General features: G+C 34.2%; 1 protein-coding gene across 14 annotated transcripts in view; it reads left to right on the top strand.

The window, feature by feature from the left end:
• Nucleotides 1-17,643, top strand: part of HOMER1 (homer scaffold protein 1) — a 187,064-nt gene that overhangs the window by 140,711 nt on the left and 28,710 nt on the right. For 13 of the 14 annotated variants that reach the window (XR_012505302.1, XR_012505306.1, XR_012505296.1 and 10 more), the window contains 3 exons: nucleotides 5,905-6,061; nucleotides 9,787-9,897; nucleotides 10,490-10,570. Coding sequence is in view for 4 of the 14 variants with exons in the window: in XM_045512325.2 (XP_045368281.1) it covers nucleotides 5,905-6,061; nucleotides 9,787-9,897; nucleotides 10,490-10,570 (349 nt within the window). In the remaining 10 variants the exon portion in view is untranslated. Of the gene's footprint in view, nucleotides 1-5,904; nucleotides 6,062-9,786; nucleotides 9,898-10,489; nucleotides 10,571-12,351; nucleotides 12,493-17,643 lie in introns of those variants that run through there. The other variant, XM_074360208.1, reaches the window with a different exon arrangement.

Here is a 17,643-nt window from a genome sequence, read left to right as displayed (position 1 = left end):
CAGGTGTGGAGGGGGAGTGAGGAGGGAAGCTGACAACAGGCAGATCCTGAGATAAGGCAGTATTATGGGGTGCTCAGGTCAGCTCTCTTTCATAGTTAGGGAGTAACCTCACTACCAGTGCTGAAATTAATGTGGAGAAGTAAGCCTGTTGCAACCTATTCTTAAATCCTCTATTAAAAGTTTATCAGGATATTTCACACAGTTCTACGTATTAACATGCTTAGGAAGTATATGCAAGGAGCTGCCATTCCAGAGACTCTGATGGTGGATCCTGAGGCCTGGAGGTGTGCAAGAGAGGCAGCTCTCTTCAATTCTGTTAGTGACCATTCACGTGTAGGATTCACTCCGCAGGGTAAATAAGTGCATTGCTCATGCATGAGACTCTTATTTTGGTAGATAGTCTATTTGTTAGATAGTACTTTTGAAGTACTTTTTCTTGTAGATTTTATATAACTTAATGAAGTTTACCAATCTCTTACTGAAAGAACTTTGACTTTAAAGGAAAACAATAAAATTCGAGTTTAAAGAATCTTTCCAATGATGTTTTTGCAGTGTTTTGAACTCTCTCATCTGACTTCTAGATCTGAAGCCAACAGGAAACCAGCTGGTCCTTTTAGTAGGGAAACGTTACCAAATAGTCACAAGAATAAAGAATTATTTTGCCCTTATTCCAGCATTCAGACATGAGATCATAGTGGTATTTCAGTATCTCTTCTGACTCACTGGTGTCTCCAGCTAAACAATTTCTTTGTGAACAGTTTATATTTTTACTTACCGTGAAACTATCAACACTATACTTGTAAAAAAAAAAAAAAAGGGGGGGGGTGCAGATTAGCAGCCAGAGAACCACCCCCCCTTTTTTAAACAATGCTGACTTAAAATTTTGGTATCAGAATTAATCCCAAGGTATTAATTACTGCTAAAAATTAGTCTGTTGGGGAGGAATATGTTATCTTAGAGTTGTGGATTAAATCAAGGAACATTGTTTTTGCAAAATTGCAAAAGTGTGCCAAGTATTTTAAATTATATGTAAAGACTGAACAAGTCTAAGATAACAGATAGCTCACATGTAGAACTTCGTTCAGGACACTCCAGAGTTCATTGTCAGCTGAAATTGTGGAGGGTGTTCTGATGTACTAGATGGTGAAAGGAATATATGAAGAAACTGTAAAGAGAAGACAGAGCAGATTGACAAAAATCAAAAGCATTGTATTTCCTCCACTCTATTTCACACGGTGCTCTAGAAAGACAGATTATTAAAGAAATAGCTCATAAAGCAGAAGCAGCAAGAATGTTCTGAAAGTTTCAGATTTACCAACAGAGATGAAATTTTGGTTGATAATTGTAAAATAACCTTGAAAACATGTATTTCTTTACCTTGGAAACAAATACTAAGAAAAATGCAGAAACAAAAACTTAGCGTTGAACTGCCTGCCTTTAGTACTTATTTCAGGACCATTAAATCTCAAATTGTTATTGTTTACTGTACTCTTATTCAGTATGCATAAAAGCATTTGATATGACAGTCTTCTTCAATATTTATTTTCTTCTTTAAGTGCAATCAGCAGTACTTTGGAGCTCTGCAGAGGAAAGAAAAGAAAGGTTAATGGGAATCCATTGAACAGCTTAACTGTGGCGAGACATCACTACTTAATATATTAGAGGCTCAAGACACGTTCTTGGATGTGAAGTAAACAAGTTATAGTATACGAAGACTTTGTATGTTCATCTTTTTCTATCCCTTCCAGAGGCGTCGTTTCAAATTTTTCTTGCCCAAAGCAGTTTTAACTGCACCTTGTCTATGTCCTGTTCCTTTCCTTTTCGTATCCCTGCCTCTATAATTCTACTTCTCCTATCTGCTTCTTATCACTATCTCCAGATGCCCTCACCTCCTTCCTTTTATTTTCACCTCTTTTATTACGTGTCACAGCTATTCTGTTTCCTGCCCACCCAGTCTCTTCTCTGCCAACAAATACAGACATGAATGGAGCAGCTTAGAGATCATTCTACCCCTTTTAAGAAGACCTGAGTTTTCAGCTCTTTATTATTTGTAGTCCTACAGTCACAGAAAGCGTTATCTGGGAGTTCTTAGAAAGAATTTTTTTTTTCTTTTAGTTGTGTGATAATTTTTTTTTTTAATTTCACATATTGCTTGTTTTGGTTTTTGTGTGTGTGTGATAATATTTTTTAATTGAAGTACAATTTATGTATAGTAAAATTCACTTTTTCTACTATATAGTTTTATGATTTTTGACAGATTTGTACAATTATGTACACATCAACACAATCCAGGTAAAGAAGGATTCAATCACCCCCCAAAATTCTCTCCTGCTCTTTTGTAGTTAGCCTCTCTCCCTACCCCCAGCTGCAAGCAACCAGTAATCTGTTTTCTGTCCCTATAGCTTTTCCCTAATGTCATATAAATGAAATCATATAGTAGTAGATAGGCTTTTTTCCCTTCTTTAAAAAAATTGTGGTAAAATATGTATAACATAATATTTATCATCTTAACCATTTTTAATGGTTCAGTAGTGTTTAGTATATTCATATTGTTGTGGAACTAATCTGTAGAATTCTTTTTCTCTTCCAAAACTGAAACTCTTTGCCCATTAAACAAGTCTCCATTTCTCTCTCTGCCCCCACCCCTCCAACACCTGGCAGCTATCCTTCTACTTTCTCTCTCCATGAATTTGACTACTCTAGGTAACTTACATAGGTGGAATCACATAGTATTTGTCTTTTTGTGACTCATTTATTTCACTTAGCATCATGCCCCCAAGGTTCTGCCGCGTTATAGTATGTGTAAGAATTTTCTTCCATTTGAAATCTCAGTAATATTCCATTATATGTGCAATGTAGGCACCATGTACTGTTTATCCATCTATCAGTGGACACTTGGGTTGCTTCTACCTTTTGATTATTGTGGCTAATACTGCTATGAACATTGTTGTACAGCTACCTTAGATGTATACCAAGGAGTGAAATTACTTGATCATATGATTATTCTAGTCTAATTTTTTGAGGCACTGCCATACTGTTTCCCATAGCAGCTCCACCATTCCCAGCAGTGCACAGGAGTTCTAGTTTCTCCTTATCCTCACCAACACGTGCTGTTTTCTGGTTTTGTGATAGTAGTCATGCCAATGGTTATGAAGTAGTACCTCATTGTGAATTTGATTTGCATTTCCCTAATGATCAGTGATATTTAACCTCGTTTCAGGTACAGGTGCTTACTGGCCGTTTGTGTATCTTCTTTGGAGAATCTTTTCAAGTCCTTTGCCCATGTCTTAATCAGTTGCTTGTTTTTTGTTGTTGAGTTGTAGGAGTTTTTCATATGTTCTGAATAACCCCTTCTCAGGTTGCTTGTTTTTTGTTGTTGATTTGTAGGAGTTGTTCATATGTTCTGAATAACCCCTTCTCAGGTATATAATTTGCAAATATATTTTCCCATTCATGGGTTGTTATTTCACTCTGTTGATTGTATCCTTTGATGCACAGACGTTTTTAATTTTGCTGTGGTGCAAATTTATTTTTGCTTTTATTGCCTGTGCTTTTCGTGTTATATCCAAGAAATCATTGCAAGTCCAATGCCGTGAAGCTTTTCCCTGTGTTTTCTTTTTAAGAGTTTTATTGTTTTAGCTCTCATGTTTAGGTCTTTGATCTATTTTTAGTTAATTTTTATTTATGAACAAAACTTTACTCTTTTGTATGTGGATAGTCAGTTTTCCTAGCACCGTTTGTTGAAAAGATTTTCTTTTCCCCATTGAATGGATATGGTAACCATATATGTGAAAATGATTTGACCACATAATTGAGGGTTTATTTCTGAACTCTGTTCTTTTTATATTATGCCCATCTTTTGGGGGGCATAATAATTAGTCTTATTATCCAGCTTTATGCCAATATCAGACAAATGATTGAAATAATTATGCAGTAGGCTGAGTTCTCAAATTTTTAATGGACTTTGCAACCTGTAGACTACAAAATAAAACCTACAGAAATAAAATACAAAATGCCCTCATTTTTGTCCCCTTTTGTTTTATACAAATATGGGTAATCTTACTTTATAATTGTGAAACTTTCAACAAATGGATTTTTTTAAATATTCAAATTCATTTCTTCTCTTTAATTTTTAAGGGGTTTGATATTTGCATATATCAAGTGTTTACATTAGTTCAGTAAGATTTTCATTGTCGAATTGAAGAGTCCATTTAAATAAAATTCATCCCTGTAGAGGAAAAGTTGGTTAGTGTTTTTTTAAAAAAATCTGTAATTCAGTTAGAGCAAGTGAGTTGGTACATCCTTTACTCAGAAAATCTGAATCTGGAAAGTCATTCCACAGAACAGGAAATAGAGAGCTTTCTTTTTAAGCTTAACTTATTGTTTGATTCTGTCCATTTCAGATTTGATAAAATTTTCTCAGTAAACTTTAGAAGAATTTTTAACTTTTCATTTTAAACTAATTTTAGACTTAAAAATTACAAAAACTGACAGAGAATCCTTGTATACCTCTCACTCATCTTCCCTTAATGTTAACATCTGACATAACCACAATATAATGATTGAAACCAGGAAATTAACCTTGATGCAATACTACCAACTAAACTACAAGTCTTAGTTGATATCAGTGTCCCTCTTCTGATCCCGGAACCTATGCAGGATCTACATTGCATTTAATTATTTCTTCTTAGTTTCCTCCATTCTGTTTCTTAGTCTTACCTTTCCTTGACACTTTTGAAGAGTACCAATCAATTACTTTATAGAATGTCTCTCAGTTTGGGCTTATATGATGTTTACTCATAGGTGGAATGAAAGCTACACGTTTTTGGCAAAAATACCACAGAAATTATCTTGTGCTTAATATGTCTTATTACTAGTGATGTGCTTTAAAAATCTTGATGATAGAAACTATGCTTTCTTTTATATAATGTATATATTAAAATTACTATAAAATATCAGTCCAGCAAAACATTTGGTCTGTGATGCAAATGACTTACCAAAAACCAAAATGCTTATTAAAGAAAGCTATTATCATTAGTTAGTTAATTGGATGTGGTTAGTAGAATTTCACTAATAGGAATAAACTTTCAATAATGAGAAAGAGAAGCCACCTTTTTCTTTGAAATAAGGCAGTTCTTTCTTCATTGGAAAATTAAGAAAGGAGTTATCAAGAGAGGGGTCTTCTCACTTAATAGAATTGTCTTCATAATAGAAAATTGTCTTTGTTGAGGTACTTAACTCTGGACAAATTTTCAAGTAGAACATTAAATGAGGAAAAAAGTGATTGCTTTAGTTTTGTTCTATAAGTGATAACTGGAATTCTATCAGAACTTAAGTCAGAACCAATTTATAGGTCTAGCCTATCATGCGAAATCAATTTATTGCAGCAAACTTTGGTATTTTTCACATTTTAAAATTCTGAGTAAAATGAAATAAATCAACAATTTCAAAAGAAATACTACATTACATGTTCCAAACCTTATTGACATTGAAGCATCTTCATATGTTTCATATGAAGGAATGAAATTGTACTTCAGGCTTTGATACTCTTTAAAAAAAATAGAGTATATTGTTAGGTTTTGTTTGTAGGTATTTTTCAAGATACAATTTCATGTTTATTCCTCAAAAAAAATAGGTAGAAACTCTTTTGTGGATACTTATATCTGTCATAATGATGGAAAGTCTTCCACGTTAAGCCTTCTACTTCGGCAATTTTTATATTTCTTTAGTTGGTAGGTTTTATTCACTAGGAACATCTCAGTGAAGTGTATGTGTTTTTATTTTTGAGCGGTTGTCTTTGAAACATTCATGGATTACAAACCACATAACAGAACTGAGTACTGTTTTCTCTTCAAATGACAATATTCAGTGGAATGGGTAGAATTTTATTTTCTTTTATTTTAGTTCAGCAATCAGCAAACATTGGGAGGCTGAACTGGCTACCCTCAAAGGAAATAACGCCAAACTCACTGCAGCTCTGTTGGAGTCCACTGCCAACGTGAAACAATGGAAACAGCAACTTGCTGCGTATCAAGAGGAAGCAGAACGTCTGCACAAGCGGGTAAGTTCAGGGCTGCTGTCGATAAGGATTTATGGCTAACGTATTTCCTCGATCAGAGGAAATTTACATATAGATTCAGCACAGGGATATCTTCTGGAGGTTTTTGTTGGTTATCAAAACATGTATATGGTTGTATTACACATGGGTTTATTAGTTAAGAAAAACATTTTCTGCAGTTTAATGAGAATGAAGAATATACGGCTTTTGGAGTCAAAAGACCTGATTTCCAATTCCTGGTCCACCATTTATTAGCTGTATGACCTTCGGTAAGTTATTCCCCTCTTTCTGCTCAGTATTCTCATCTACGAAATTGAAATAATAATATAGACTCTGTATAATTTCTGTGAAAATTGGGATACTGAATTGACATGTAATTACACTGAGTTAATGATAATGCTTTTGTTATTTTATTTTATTGTTGTTTCTTGAAGAAAGAACAATTCGAAAAATACAGGTAGAAAATTCTTTATAAAAGTTGGTAATAATAGAAATATATGGGGCAGCAAAACAAAAATCCCAATACCATTTATATCAGACCAAACAATTACTCACAAAGAATTTTTTAAATTCAAAACATATGCATTCACTAAGTTGGAAGCAGATGTCACTAGTTTCTGTTTTTAAAAAGGATGCCAAAGAAGTGAACTCCCTAGACAATAGGAATTGGGCTTAGTATCCCATTTCACAATTTGAGGAGTACAATAGGACCAGGATGACAGGGGAAGTAAGACAGGAGTTGAATAGAGACAGGACGGCGAGTAAGAACCCCGAGTAAACAACATTCCGTGCAAAGTATAAAGTTAAGGCGAGGAGGGAAGTTGTTTGATGAGTATAGAGTTTCCATTTCACAATATGAAAAGTTGGAGATCTGTTTCACAACAATGTGAATATACTTAACACTACTGAACTATACATTTAAAAATGGTTAGGATGATAAACTTTGTGTTTTTACCATAATTAAAAAAATTAACGTATGACAATTAACTCGTAACCCAAAAACATTCATTGGGGAGCTATCCTTTTTATGTATTCCCTGCCCTTGAGGAATTTTTGCTTTAAATAGTTAATTGAATTTTAAAGAATTTTAGAAACTAAGTATTTTTATTTACTCACATGTTTATAATATCCAGTGCTCTTCTTTCCTTCCTGTAGGTCTGAATTTTCATCAGGTATCATTTCCCTTCAGCCTGAATAACTTCCTTTAGCATTTTTTGTACTTCAAGTGTACTGGCAACAAATTCTCTCAGCCTTCATATATGTGTGTGTATATATAGAGATGTGTGTCTTTACTGTAGATTGCATTTTCCTATTTCTTCACATGTCTAGTCATTTTCAGTTGTATATTGGACATTGTAAACGGTATCATGTAGAGCCCTTAGATTCAGTTATCTTCCTCTGAATATTCAATGTTGATTTTGTTTCAGCAAGCAGTTAAATTACCTGTAGAGTACAGTCATCTCTTGGTATCCAAAAGGGATTGGTTCCAGGATGCACCCCCCCACCCCACAGATACCAAAATCCACAAATGCCCAAGTCCCTTATATAAAATGGCATAGTATAGTCAGCCCTTTGTAATCCAGATTCTGCACCCACAGTGGGTAAGGAGGGCCAAGTGTACTTTGAATTTGTGGAGGTGTGGACTTACACTTCTTCAGTAGTTTATGTATTTCAGTTCTGCCCTTAATCCTAGGGTGAATCGATGAGTCCTGGGAAATCTACATCTCTGGGGCATGACCCTTCTAGGATTTCAGTGGAAAGCTGGAGGTGTTTAACAAGACCCTCTAATTTGGCAGGACCCAAACCTCAGAGTCTTCTCTGTAGTGAGCACTACCACAGCTTAGCTCTTTCAGCTGTCTAACTTTTCTCCCATGCCCCTGACTCCTTGGACTCCTACTTTTACATGCTCAGTTCAGAGATCACCCAAAGATCTGATGGGTGCCTATGCTTATTAGAGCCCTTCCTTTCATACATTTCCCTGAATTTCTAGTCATTTTAGCTATTCTGAGGCATTTCAAAATCCTCAGGCTCCTCAGGAGAATAAGATAACAGGTTATTGCTTGAGTTCTAGTCAAGCAATGCATCCAGGCTGCTCAGTGTCTTCAGGCCAAAAATTGTGTCAATTTGTATCTCACCCAACATGGTGCTTTCTTTCAGTCTTTTGCCCAATTTGGTCACTCACCAGGGCCTTCAAACAGTTGATTTCTACATTTTGCCCATGATTTGCAATTATTTTCTGTGGAAAAGTTAATCCAATAGAAACTACTCCATCATTTTCAAAACTGGAACTCCTCATAAGAAATTTATTACCTAATCAGACAAAGAAAACCAATATATATTAAGAATAAGGAAATAATTCCTGAGATTTTTGAACAGATGCTCGGTGTTGTGGACCAAAGGACAAGAGAGCCTTGAGCACTTGAGTAGATAGAGCTGGCTTTCTAGACAAGTGCATTCTGAGCTGAGAGTTGAGGCTTGGTAAGTTCTGAATGGTTTTAAGAAGTAAGAGAAGGCATTCTAGTTAAGTCAACAAGATGGGTACGAGCGTGGTTTGTTCTTAGGACAAGGAGATTTACCTGCTTTTAGTTCAGTGTACATATTAGAGTGTTGGACAATGAGATGGTTAAGTAGTTTGGGGCTAGCTTATGGAGGACCTGAGAATTTAGGTTTGATGCTGTAAAAAAAAAAAAAAAGATGAGCCGTTGAAAGGCTTTTAATGGAGGAGTCACACAATGAATGATGAACGCTAGCAGTTTGCAGAAGAGAGAAAAATAGACAACAGATGTAATTAAGTACACTGGCAAGCCATTGCTTTTGTTTACACCTGGATGAGAAGGGTCTGCACATGTCTACTAGAGCACGAATAGAAAAAGTGATATGAGAGGTAGACTGACAGAATGCGGAGGTTAATTCAATATTTGGAAAATGGGAGGGAAAGAGATTTTCTGTTTTCTTAGTAGTCTACAATTTATTATATTCTAGTCAATCAAAATGTATGAGATCTGGACATGTGTAGAGAGATTTGATAAGGTGTGTGTGTGCTTATGTTGACTTCTGTCTATTTAGACTGGTTTTGGATGGTATAACTTTTAGTGACAATGTCCTCTGTTCTCTCAAAAAATAGCAAGTGTTCATTAACAGTTATGTTGCTCTCCGGGCCCTCAGTAAATCCATATTAAGTAGAAAATTGTTATCTTTTGCCATAAGAGACACTACTAATGTGAAGATATTCTAGTATCAAATGATCGAAGTTGTATTTTAAGCATATCTTTTCTTCCAGATTCTTTTACATTTTAGAAATATATTTGAAAAATTTCTCACTTCTGTAAGGCCAGTTTTCAGAACCCATATTTAATTTGAAGGCTACAGATGGAGGGCAGATGGCTGATTTTGAATTTGCTCTCAGAAATAATTTTTAAAGAAGACTTTAATGATAGGGGTTCTCTACTGTCAATTAATCTCTACTGTCATTCATTTAAATTTTCCTAACCTTTTCATGACCAAGCCATGCAAATGATTATTTCCTTTACTTCTTTTTCTTTTGTCCTAAGTTCACATTTTTAAAGAGTCTCTTCTGTTCATTCTACTCTGTCTTAATATTTCTCAAAATTTATTTTCATATGTTAATTTCAGAATTCATTATTCACCTATCAGGGGCTTATATGTCTTCAGCAAGAAAGCCTTTGGAATTGTCATACAATTTAATCTACATTCTCATCTAATTTTAGGTGACCGAGCTTGAATGTGTTAGTAGCCAAGCAAATGCAGTACACACCCATAAGACGGAATTAAATCAGACAATACAGGAACTGGAAGAGACGCTGAAAGTGAAGGAAGAGGTATTTGCTATTCTCACTCGTTTATAATCACACTAAAATATGTGTACAAATATTAGAGCCTGTGTCAGATTTAAAGGTACTTTATGCAATAGGGTAAAGTTGTGGGATGTTTGTAGAATAAAATTTTTCTTGAGTGATACTAAGCTTGTTTCTGTTGTTGTGAAATTATGGTGAGACACTCAGACCAAGATACTGCCTCTTGCCTTCCATATGAAGAGTTGCATTCATGTAATCAACAGAAAACCATTAGAAGTTAAATGAATTTTACAAGTTGGTTTCTCTGGTTTCCAGTCAGGAGGTTTAATATCCCAGGAAAGAATTATATCTTCATTCTTGAAGCAACCTTAAAAGGTTCAGATTGCTGTTTCTAAGCAGTGCTGTACCAAAGCCACCAAGTTGACTTGCTGCTTAAGATTATTCTGTAATAGACAACATACTTGTAAAGGTGAATTTACCTCTTGAAAAACAAAGGAATGTTTTTTAAATCATCTTTTTTTTAAGGACTAGGACATTAATTTCAGGGAAAAATAAGGTTCTCTTTCCTTGATATAGTTAAATATTGTTGTTAAAGACATTGCTCTTCTTTTTCTAGGAAATAGAAAGATTAAAACAAGAAATTGATAATGCCAGAGAGCTACAAGAACAGAGGGACTCTTTGACTCAGAAACTACAGGTGAGCAATAATAAGATTTTTATTCCTTTTTGCATAGAGAGGCATCAGTCATTCTTTCATATTGCAATGACCTTTTTCCCGCAACTCCATTTTGTAGGTTGTTGGTCATTTTTCCTTTCTAGGACCTGTGCTTCATGCATAATCTTTGATTTTTCAAAAATTACTTGATAACTTCATTTGGGAGGCTTATGATCATCATAGATGGTCATTTATAAATTGTCTTTAGTAAATTATTTTAGAAATTCTAGTAAATTATTTTAGAAATTCTAGTAAATTATTTTAGAAAATATTTTAGTACTTTTATTTACACTGAGCTAATGTAGGAATTACAACAGTAATTGTGCCCTAATGGAAATCAGGTTAGTGTTCTTTTTCTTTCTTTGGTCTAATTAATTTTACTAATTTTTTTCTCCATACATAGTATTCTTCCTGACTCTAATTTACATGCATAGATCTTGTGTCAGTGGTAGTCAACCATGTTTAGGGAAGATCTTTCAAAATTACAAATTCTCCTCCTGCCAGCTTGGGCACTTTTCTTATGCCCCTGTGGGCTCAAGAAGGGTTAGGTCCACTTCAGGATTTGGAGTAGAAACAAGTGCATGTAGAAAGTGAGGAATTTGGGGCAAGGGGAGATCAGTAGGACCTGAAAGCCTAGGACTGTAAAGAGTAGCTAGATTTTAGTAGGACTGACCAACATTTGTTGAGTGCTTACTGTGACCAGACTCTGCACTTTACTTATATTATGCATTTAATCCCTGTAACATTCCAAAAGGAAACTAAATCTTGAATAGGTTGACTTGTCCAGTGGGCACAAATTCTATGAGAATAGAGACCCTTCCTAAAGAAAACAGGTTCTTTTTATGAAATGAGATATTTCCCTCTTCCTCTGCCATCACTGACTTCCAGCAGTCTGGGAAAAATGAAGTTGCTTGTTGTGATTTGCCCCATTAAATATTGTTTCTACATTTCAACCATCTGTGTAGATTAGTGGTTCTCAGCTGGGGGCAGTATTGTGCCCTGGGGTACATTCAGCAGTGTGTGGAGACATTTTTGATTTTCACAAGTAGGGTGGTGGAACTGACATCTAGTAAGGCTGCTGCTAAACATTGAATTATCCAGCCCAAAATGTCAGATTGAGAAAACCCTGGTGTACAACTAAAGTATGCAGCAAGTAATCAGGGCTGGAAGGAATGGGGTAAATGCAGGCTAGTTCTGTCTTTTGTTTTGGTTTGGCTACCATTGTTTAAGTACTTGCTGTGATTCAGGCCGTTGCTAAGCACTTACGTGTATTAGCTCCAACGCTCACAGTAGTAGGTGTGGTATCCGCATGTTCAGAGAGAAAGCAGTTCAGAGGCGTTAACAAGTGTAACTAAGGCACTTAGCTGAAAAGTAGTGAAGCCTGGATTTGTTTTGATTCCCAAGTCTCTGTTCGTTCTCCATTACCACACTGTTTCAGCAGTCAAGCATCCAAGCCATCCCCAGCAATTCTTTAGAAAAGCTTTTACAATGTAAATGTGTACATTTACGTTGTCCTGGAGAAACCAAGAGATGGTTTATTCATATCAAACTTCTAAATGTATTTCATCATTGATTGAGGAATAATTGAATTTTACAGCTAGCACCTGGAACTGTGAATATCATTTGTTACCTGTTCTTTCACTGAATATCAAAAATACTGGGCAAGATAGCCTACCTGGAACAGGACAGGAAAGCTTTCAGAAAAGCTAAGAATGAATTTTAAATGGCCAAGCCACAGAAATAACCCGTATTTTTTTTTCCAGTTTGAAGAAAATTCCTCCTTATAGCCTGCTCCCTCCCACCTAACATCTGTTTATCACAAGTCCCAACGCCCTTAAACCTCCATTCATAAATTCAGTCCAAAAAATTGGGATCATTAAATTTCTGGAATGGTAGAGGACTTCTGAAATTGTACTCCATGAAGTTGGATTGTAGGTATGATTATGGATTAAAAAATATTCATAGTTATATTAAGAATAGTAAATTAAGTAAGTAAATTAAGAATAGTATGATATAATTTTTCTAATTTGCAGGTTGATTTTTCCCCCAATATCAATGAAACATGTTCATCATATAAAGTTAAGAAAGATGTAACTTAGGGCAAGGAAAAAAAAAATTTAAAAAGGAGATACAATCTCATCATCCTAAGGCAAAGTATTTAGTTTCCTTCCCCCAATGTTTGTTTGGATAACTTTTTCTTTATGTAAGACATATAGATACCAATTTTTGTCTTGCCTTCCTAACTTAACATTATGTCATAGGCTGCATATGTCATGGAGATGTGTAGATGTACCATAGTTTTCTTCCAGCATTCTTACAGGGATGGTGATTTGTTTTCAGTGTTAGCTATAATAATGTCATAATGAATCTTTTTAACATAATCCTGTCTTTCTCATTATTTCTTTAAGATGAACTTGTAAAAAAGAATTACTTGGCATCATTGTTTTCAAGTTTCTTATGCTGAGAAATTGATGTCTGGAAAGGCAGGATATCCTCTGATATTGATCTCCTCCCATTTTTGCTGTCTGATAGAGAAGAAAGAGTAGCTCACTATTTTTTTTAAGTATTGTCATTTTTTGATTACGAGTAAAACTGAGTAGTTTCCTATATGTTTATTGCTGTCTTTCTATATCTTGAAGGCATCAAGTACATTTTCACCTTAGAGTACATGGCATATCCTTGCCTGCAGTTCTAAGCCCCCAGATCTTCAAATAATCTGGTTTCTAATGTAACTGAGGTCTTGGCTTGCATGTTAATTTCTTTGACTTCTCAAGTTAAGCACGACTCTGCAGGTCCCCCCCTGCCCACAGCCCTGGGAACTCTTTGTAATATTACCATGTCTCACTTTCTTTGTAGCACTTACCACTGTGTGAAATGATCTTATTTGTTTAATTTATTTTTAAATTTTTTTATTTTGAAATAATTTCACCCTCAACAGAAAAGTTTCAAGACTGAAATAAAGACTTTTCATGTATCTTTCACCCACATCCCCACCAAATATTAACATTTTTGCCATATTTGTTTTGTTTTATCATTATGGAACTCTTTCTGTATATATTCATTTTATTTTTTCCTGAAATGTTTGAGAATAAGTCACAAATATGATACCCCTCTACCTCTAAAGACTTTGGTGTGTATTTTCTAAGAGTAAGAACAGTCTCTATATAACCATCAAAATCTAGAAATTATCTAAATACTTTATTCAAATTCCCATAATTGTCCTAATAATCTTTTTTATAACAGAATTTTTAAGATTGCTTTTCTGGTCCCAGATTCATTCCAGGATCACAAGTTGCATTTAGTTGTCATGTCTATTTTGATGTTCGAATTGTCCCAGATTTGGCAGGCGGGAAACCCTTCAATGCTGCCTCTGCCTCTGTGTCCTTTTGATGTAAACCCTGTCATTCTTTAAAGAACTTCATGTTTTAGCTCAACTAGATATTCCAGGTTCATCTTGTATTTCTCAGCTCCAGCTTTGAAATTAGCAATTTTTCAAAGACAAATTTTTTTTTTTTTTTTTTTTTTTTTTTTTTGCAAAGACTGGTATTTAGAAACCAAGATCTGGGCACTAGATAGACTCTTGCTGTTCTAATAGAGATTCAGAAGTTGGTTACATTAGTTCTTCCTCTCCCCCTCTTCAATTGGTTAGGTTATTCATTTGAAATACCTTTATGTTCATTTGTATCATATTGTATTCCATTTGATTTTTTTCTTCCTCATTCTTCTTTATTTTATATTTGTATGCATTTACTGAGTATATGAAACATTAACATTGAGAACCTGAAATGTTTGAGAATACTCATACCTAAAAGTCTGAACTGTTCAGAAAGATATCTTCAGAGAAGTGTCATCCTGTCCAGTTCAGTCCGCCCCTATTCTTGCCCCCATTCTCATCTGCCCCCTGCAGGTAACCAGTCTCAGTAGTTTCTGGTTTATGCTTTCTGTGTTTATTACACAATGAACAGATACATATTTTTAAAATTTCCTCCCCTTTTTTTTCTTATGCAAGTGGTAACATACTCTAGATTACTCTTCTGCATTTTGCTTTTTTCATCTAAGATGTGTCCTGGAAATCACTGTTAGTTCATAGTGATCTTGTTCATTCTTTTTTATAGCTGTATAGTATTTGTGCGTACAATAGTTCATTCAACCACACTCCTTTATATGGGTATTTAGGTTGTTTCCAGTATCCTGTGACAGTACTGCAATGAGTTATCTTGTGCATAGGTATTTTGTTATTGTTGGAGGTGTATCTTCAGGATAGACACTTACAAGTGAGATTTCTAAGCAAGAAGGTCATACTGTCAAATTCCTCTCCATAATAGATTGTGCTAGTTTTCCCTTGTACCATCAGTGTGAGTAACTGTTTCTCCACAAGCCTTGCCAACAAAATGTGTTCTCATACTTTTTAACATTTGTCAATGTGTGATAGGTGAGAAATGATCGTTTTAATTTGTGTGTCTCATGTTATGAGTGAGATTAAATATCTTTCATAAGTTTAAAGGCCATTTTGGCATATTTTTGTATGTATATGGATTGTGTTTCTCCCAGTTTGTCATTGGGACTTTGCTAAACACAGTGATGTTGTTTTATGGAGCAGTCAAATATATCATTCTTTTCTTTCGTTGTTTCTGGCTTGTCAATCATAGTTAAATAGCTTTTTTCCAAACTCAGATTATATAGGAATCTATCCATATTTCCCTCTAGTACTTATACAGTTTCCTTTTTTTTTTTTACATTTAGATCTCTTATTCATTTGGGGTTTCTCCTTTTGTATGTGGTATGAGATATGGATCTAATTTTATGTTTTTCCAAATGTCTATCTAATTATTCATTGCCATTTTTAAAACTCTATCCTTTTTTTTTTCCAGAGATTTGAGATATTCAATTTCTAGTTGTATTTTGGTTTCTCTCTGGACTTCCTTTTCTGTTCTACTAGTAACTCTTATTTATTCATGCATCCTAATACCACCCTGCTTTAATGGTAGAGGCTTTGCAAGATATTTTAATAAGTGATAAGGCCAGTCACTCCTCATAGCTTTTCATTTTCATTGTTTTTTACATATTCTTACATGTTTATTTTTCCATATGAATTTTAGTATTAACGTTAGTACCAGTTTTAGTGCCAGCAGAAGTTTAGCTCTATGAAAAGGTTTCATTGGGATTACTTAAAATTTATAATTCTACTTTAGCCAAAGTGATATCTTCATGAGGTTTCCATCCTCTTCAGGAACAAGAGATGTCTTCCTATTTGTTCACATCTACTTTTATATTTTTCAGAAGTGTTTTAGGGTTTTCATTATGTGAGTTTGGAACGTTTCTTGTTTATTTGTAAATATTTTATCTTCTTTTTTACTATTGCAAATGGGGTTTACTCTACCATTGTATCTTTTTCAATTTTTTATTTTATTTGTTTATTTACAGGTGTGAGGTAATTAGGTTTACTTATTTATTTTGGTGGAGGTTCTGGGGATTGAACCCAGGACCTCATGCGTGCTAGGTGTGCTCTCTGCCACTGAGCTATGTCCTCTCCCTGGGCCATTGTATCTTTTAATTGATTATTATTTGTATATATGAAAGCTGTTGAGTTGTGTTTGCTAATTTTATATCCTGTTACCTTACTAAATTATTTTATTGTTTGAGCCAGTTTTGTCATTTGTCCTATTTATTCTCTATTGGTAGTATAACATGTAGTCTGAAAATAGATCATTTAATTTTTTTCCAATTCATATGTTTCTATTGATTGTTCTTGTCAAATACATCCATTAAAAACACCAGTACAGTGTTAAATAGTAGTGGAGATGACAGACTTACCTTGTTCCTGATCTTAGTGGAAATGCCTCTAATATTTTTTCATTAATTGAAATGCTGGCTTTACCACTAAAATATATATATCTTATCATGTTATGAGAGGGCTTATTCCTATTTTCTTGTTTTTACCAACAAGGACTGTTGAATTTTGTTAATAGTTTCTTTAGTATCTATGGAGATAATCATGATTTTTCTCCCAGATCAATTAATATGGTTAATTTTATTAATGATTTTTTAATAATGAACCATACCACTTAGCTGTGGTGTATTATTTTCTTAATATGGTGTCAGATTTTTGTTCCCTGTTACTTACAGTTTTTACATGACGTTCATTTGTAATGTCTTGTAATTTTCCTCTTTTTTTCAAGTAGGGGCTGGATTTTTTAAGATTTAGATATCTAGGCCAAACTAGCTTCATAAAATAATTTGGAAGATTTTTTTCATTTTTCATGCTCTGGAATAATTTATGTCGTATTGGAACTATCTGGTCTTGGAAGGTTTAATAGAAATCCCCCTTGAAACCATCCAGGCCTGGTCCTTTTCTGTGGAGTAATCGCTTGATTACTGTCGTTTCTTCTACAGATACTGGGCTATTTGAGCTCTCCATTTGGGTTTTCAAATATTCAATGGAAAGTCTTATAATCTCTTGTTTTATGTAGTTGCTCTTTATCCTTTTCTTTCTTGATGAAGTAAAGTAATGATATGTGTAAGTTTTTAAAAAAATAAGATTATGACTTATTAATCATTGTCAATATTTTTCTATTCTCTACCCAGTGAATTTTTACTTTTATCTTTATTATTCTTGCCTTATGCTTTGTTTTGGTTTACTTTTAAAATTCTTTTTCTAGCATTTTGAGAGGGAAATTTAATTCCTTTATTTTCTTTTTTAAATTTTTATTTATGTGTTTAAAGCTATAGATTTTCCTCTAATCATTGCTTTGTGTCCCATCAATTGTGACAGTGTTTTCATTATCATTATTTCTTAAAATTCTATAGTTTTGGTTTTATTTCCCTTTCACACAAAAAATGTTTAGAAGTATGTGCTTTAATTTCCTGGTGGAAGGGCCTTTTAGTTTTTGATTAAGTTATTTATTTCTAGTTTTCCTGCATTGTGATCACAAGCGTTTGTATAATTTCTGCTTTACATAATTTACTGCTTTTTGTGTAGTTTAATTTATGCTCAGTTTTTGTGAATGCTGTTTATTGATTTTGTAATTTAAGCCTCTGTAGCCTTACCTTTTTTT

The sequence above is a fragment of the Camelus bactrianus genome, chromosome 3 (assembly GCF_048773025.1).
Source record: "Camelus bactrianus isolate YW-2024 breed Bactrian camel chromosome 3, ASM4877302v1, whole genome shotgun sequence".
Lineage (NCBI taxonomy): Eukaryota > Metazoa > Chordata > Mammalia > Artiodactyla > Camelidae > Camelus > Camelus bactrianus.
This window is presented reverse-complemented; position numbering and strand designations above follow the sequence as displayed.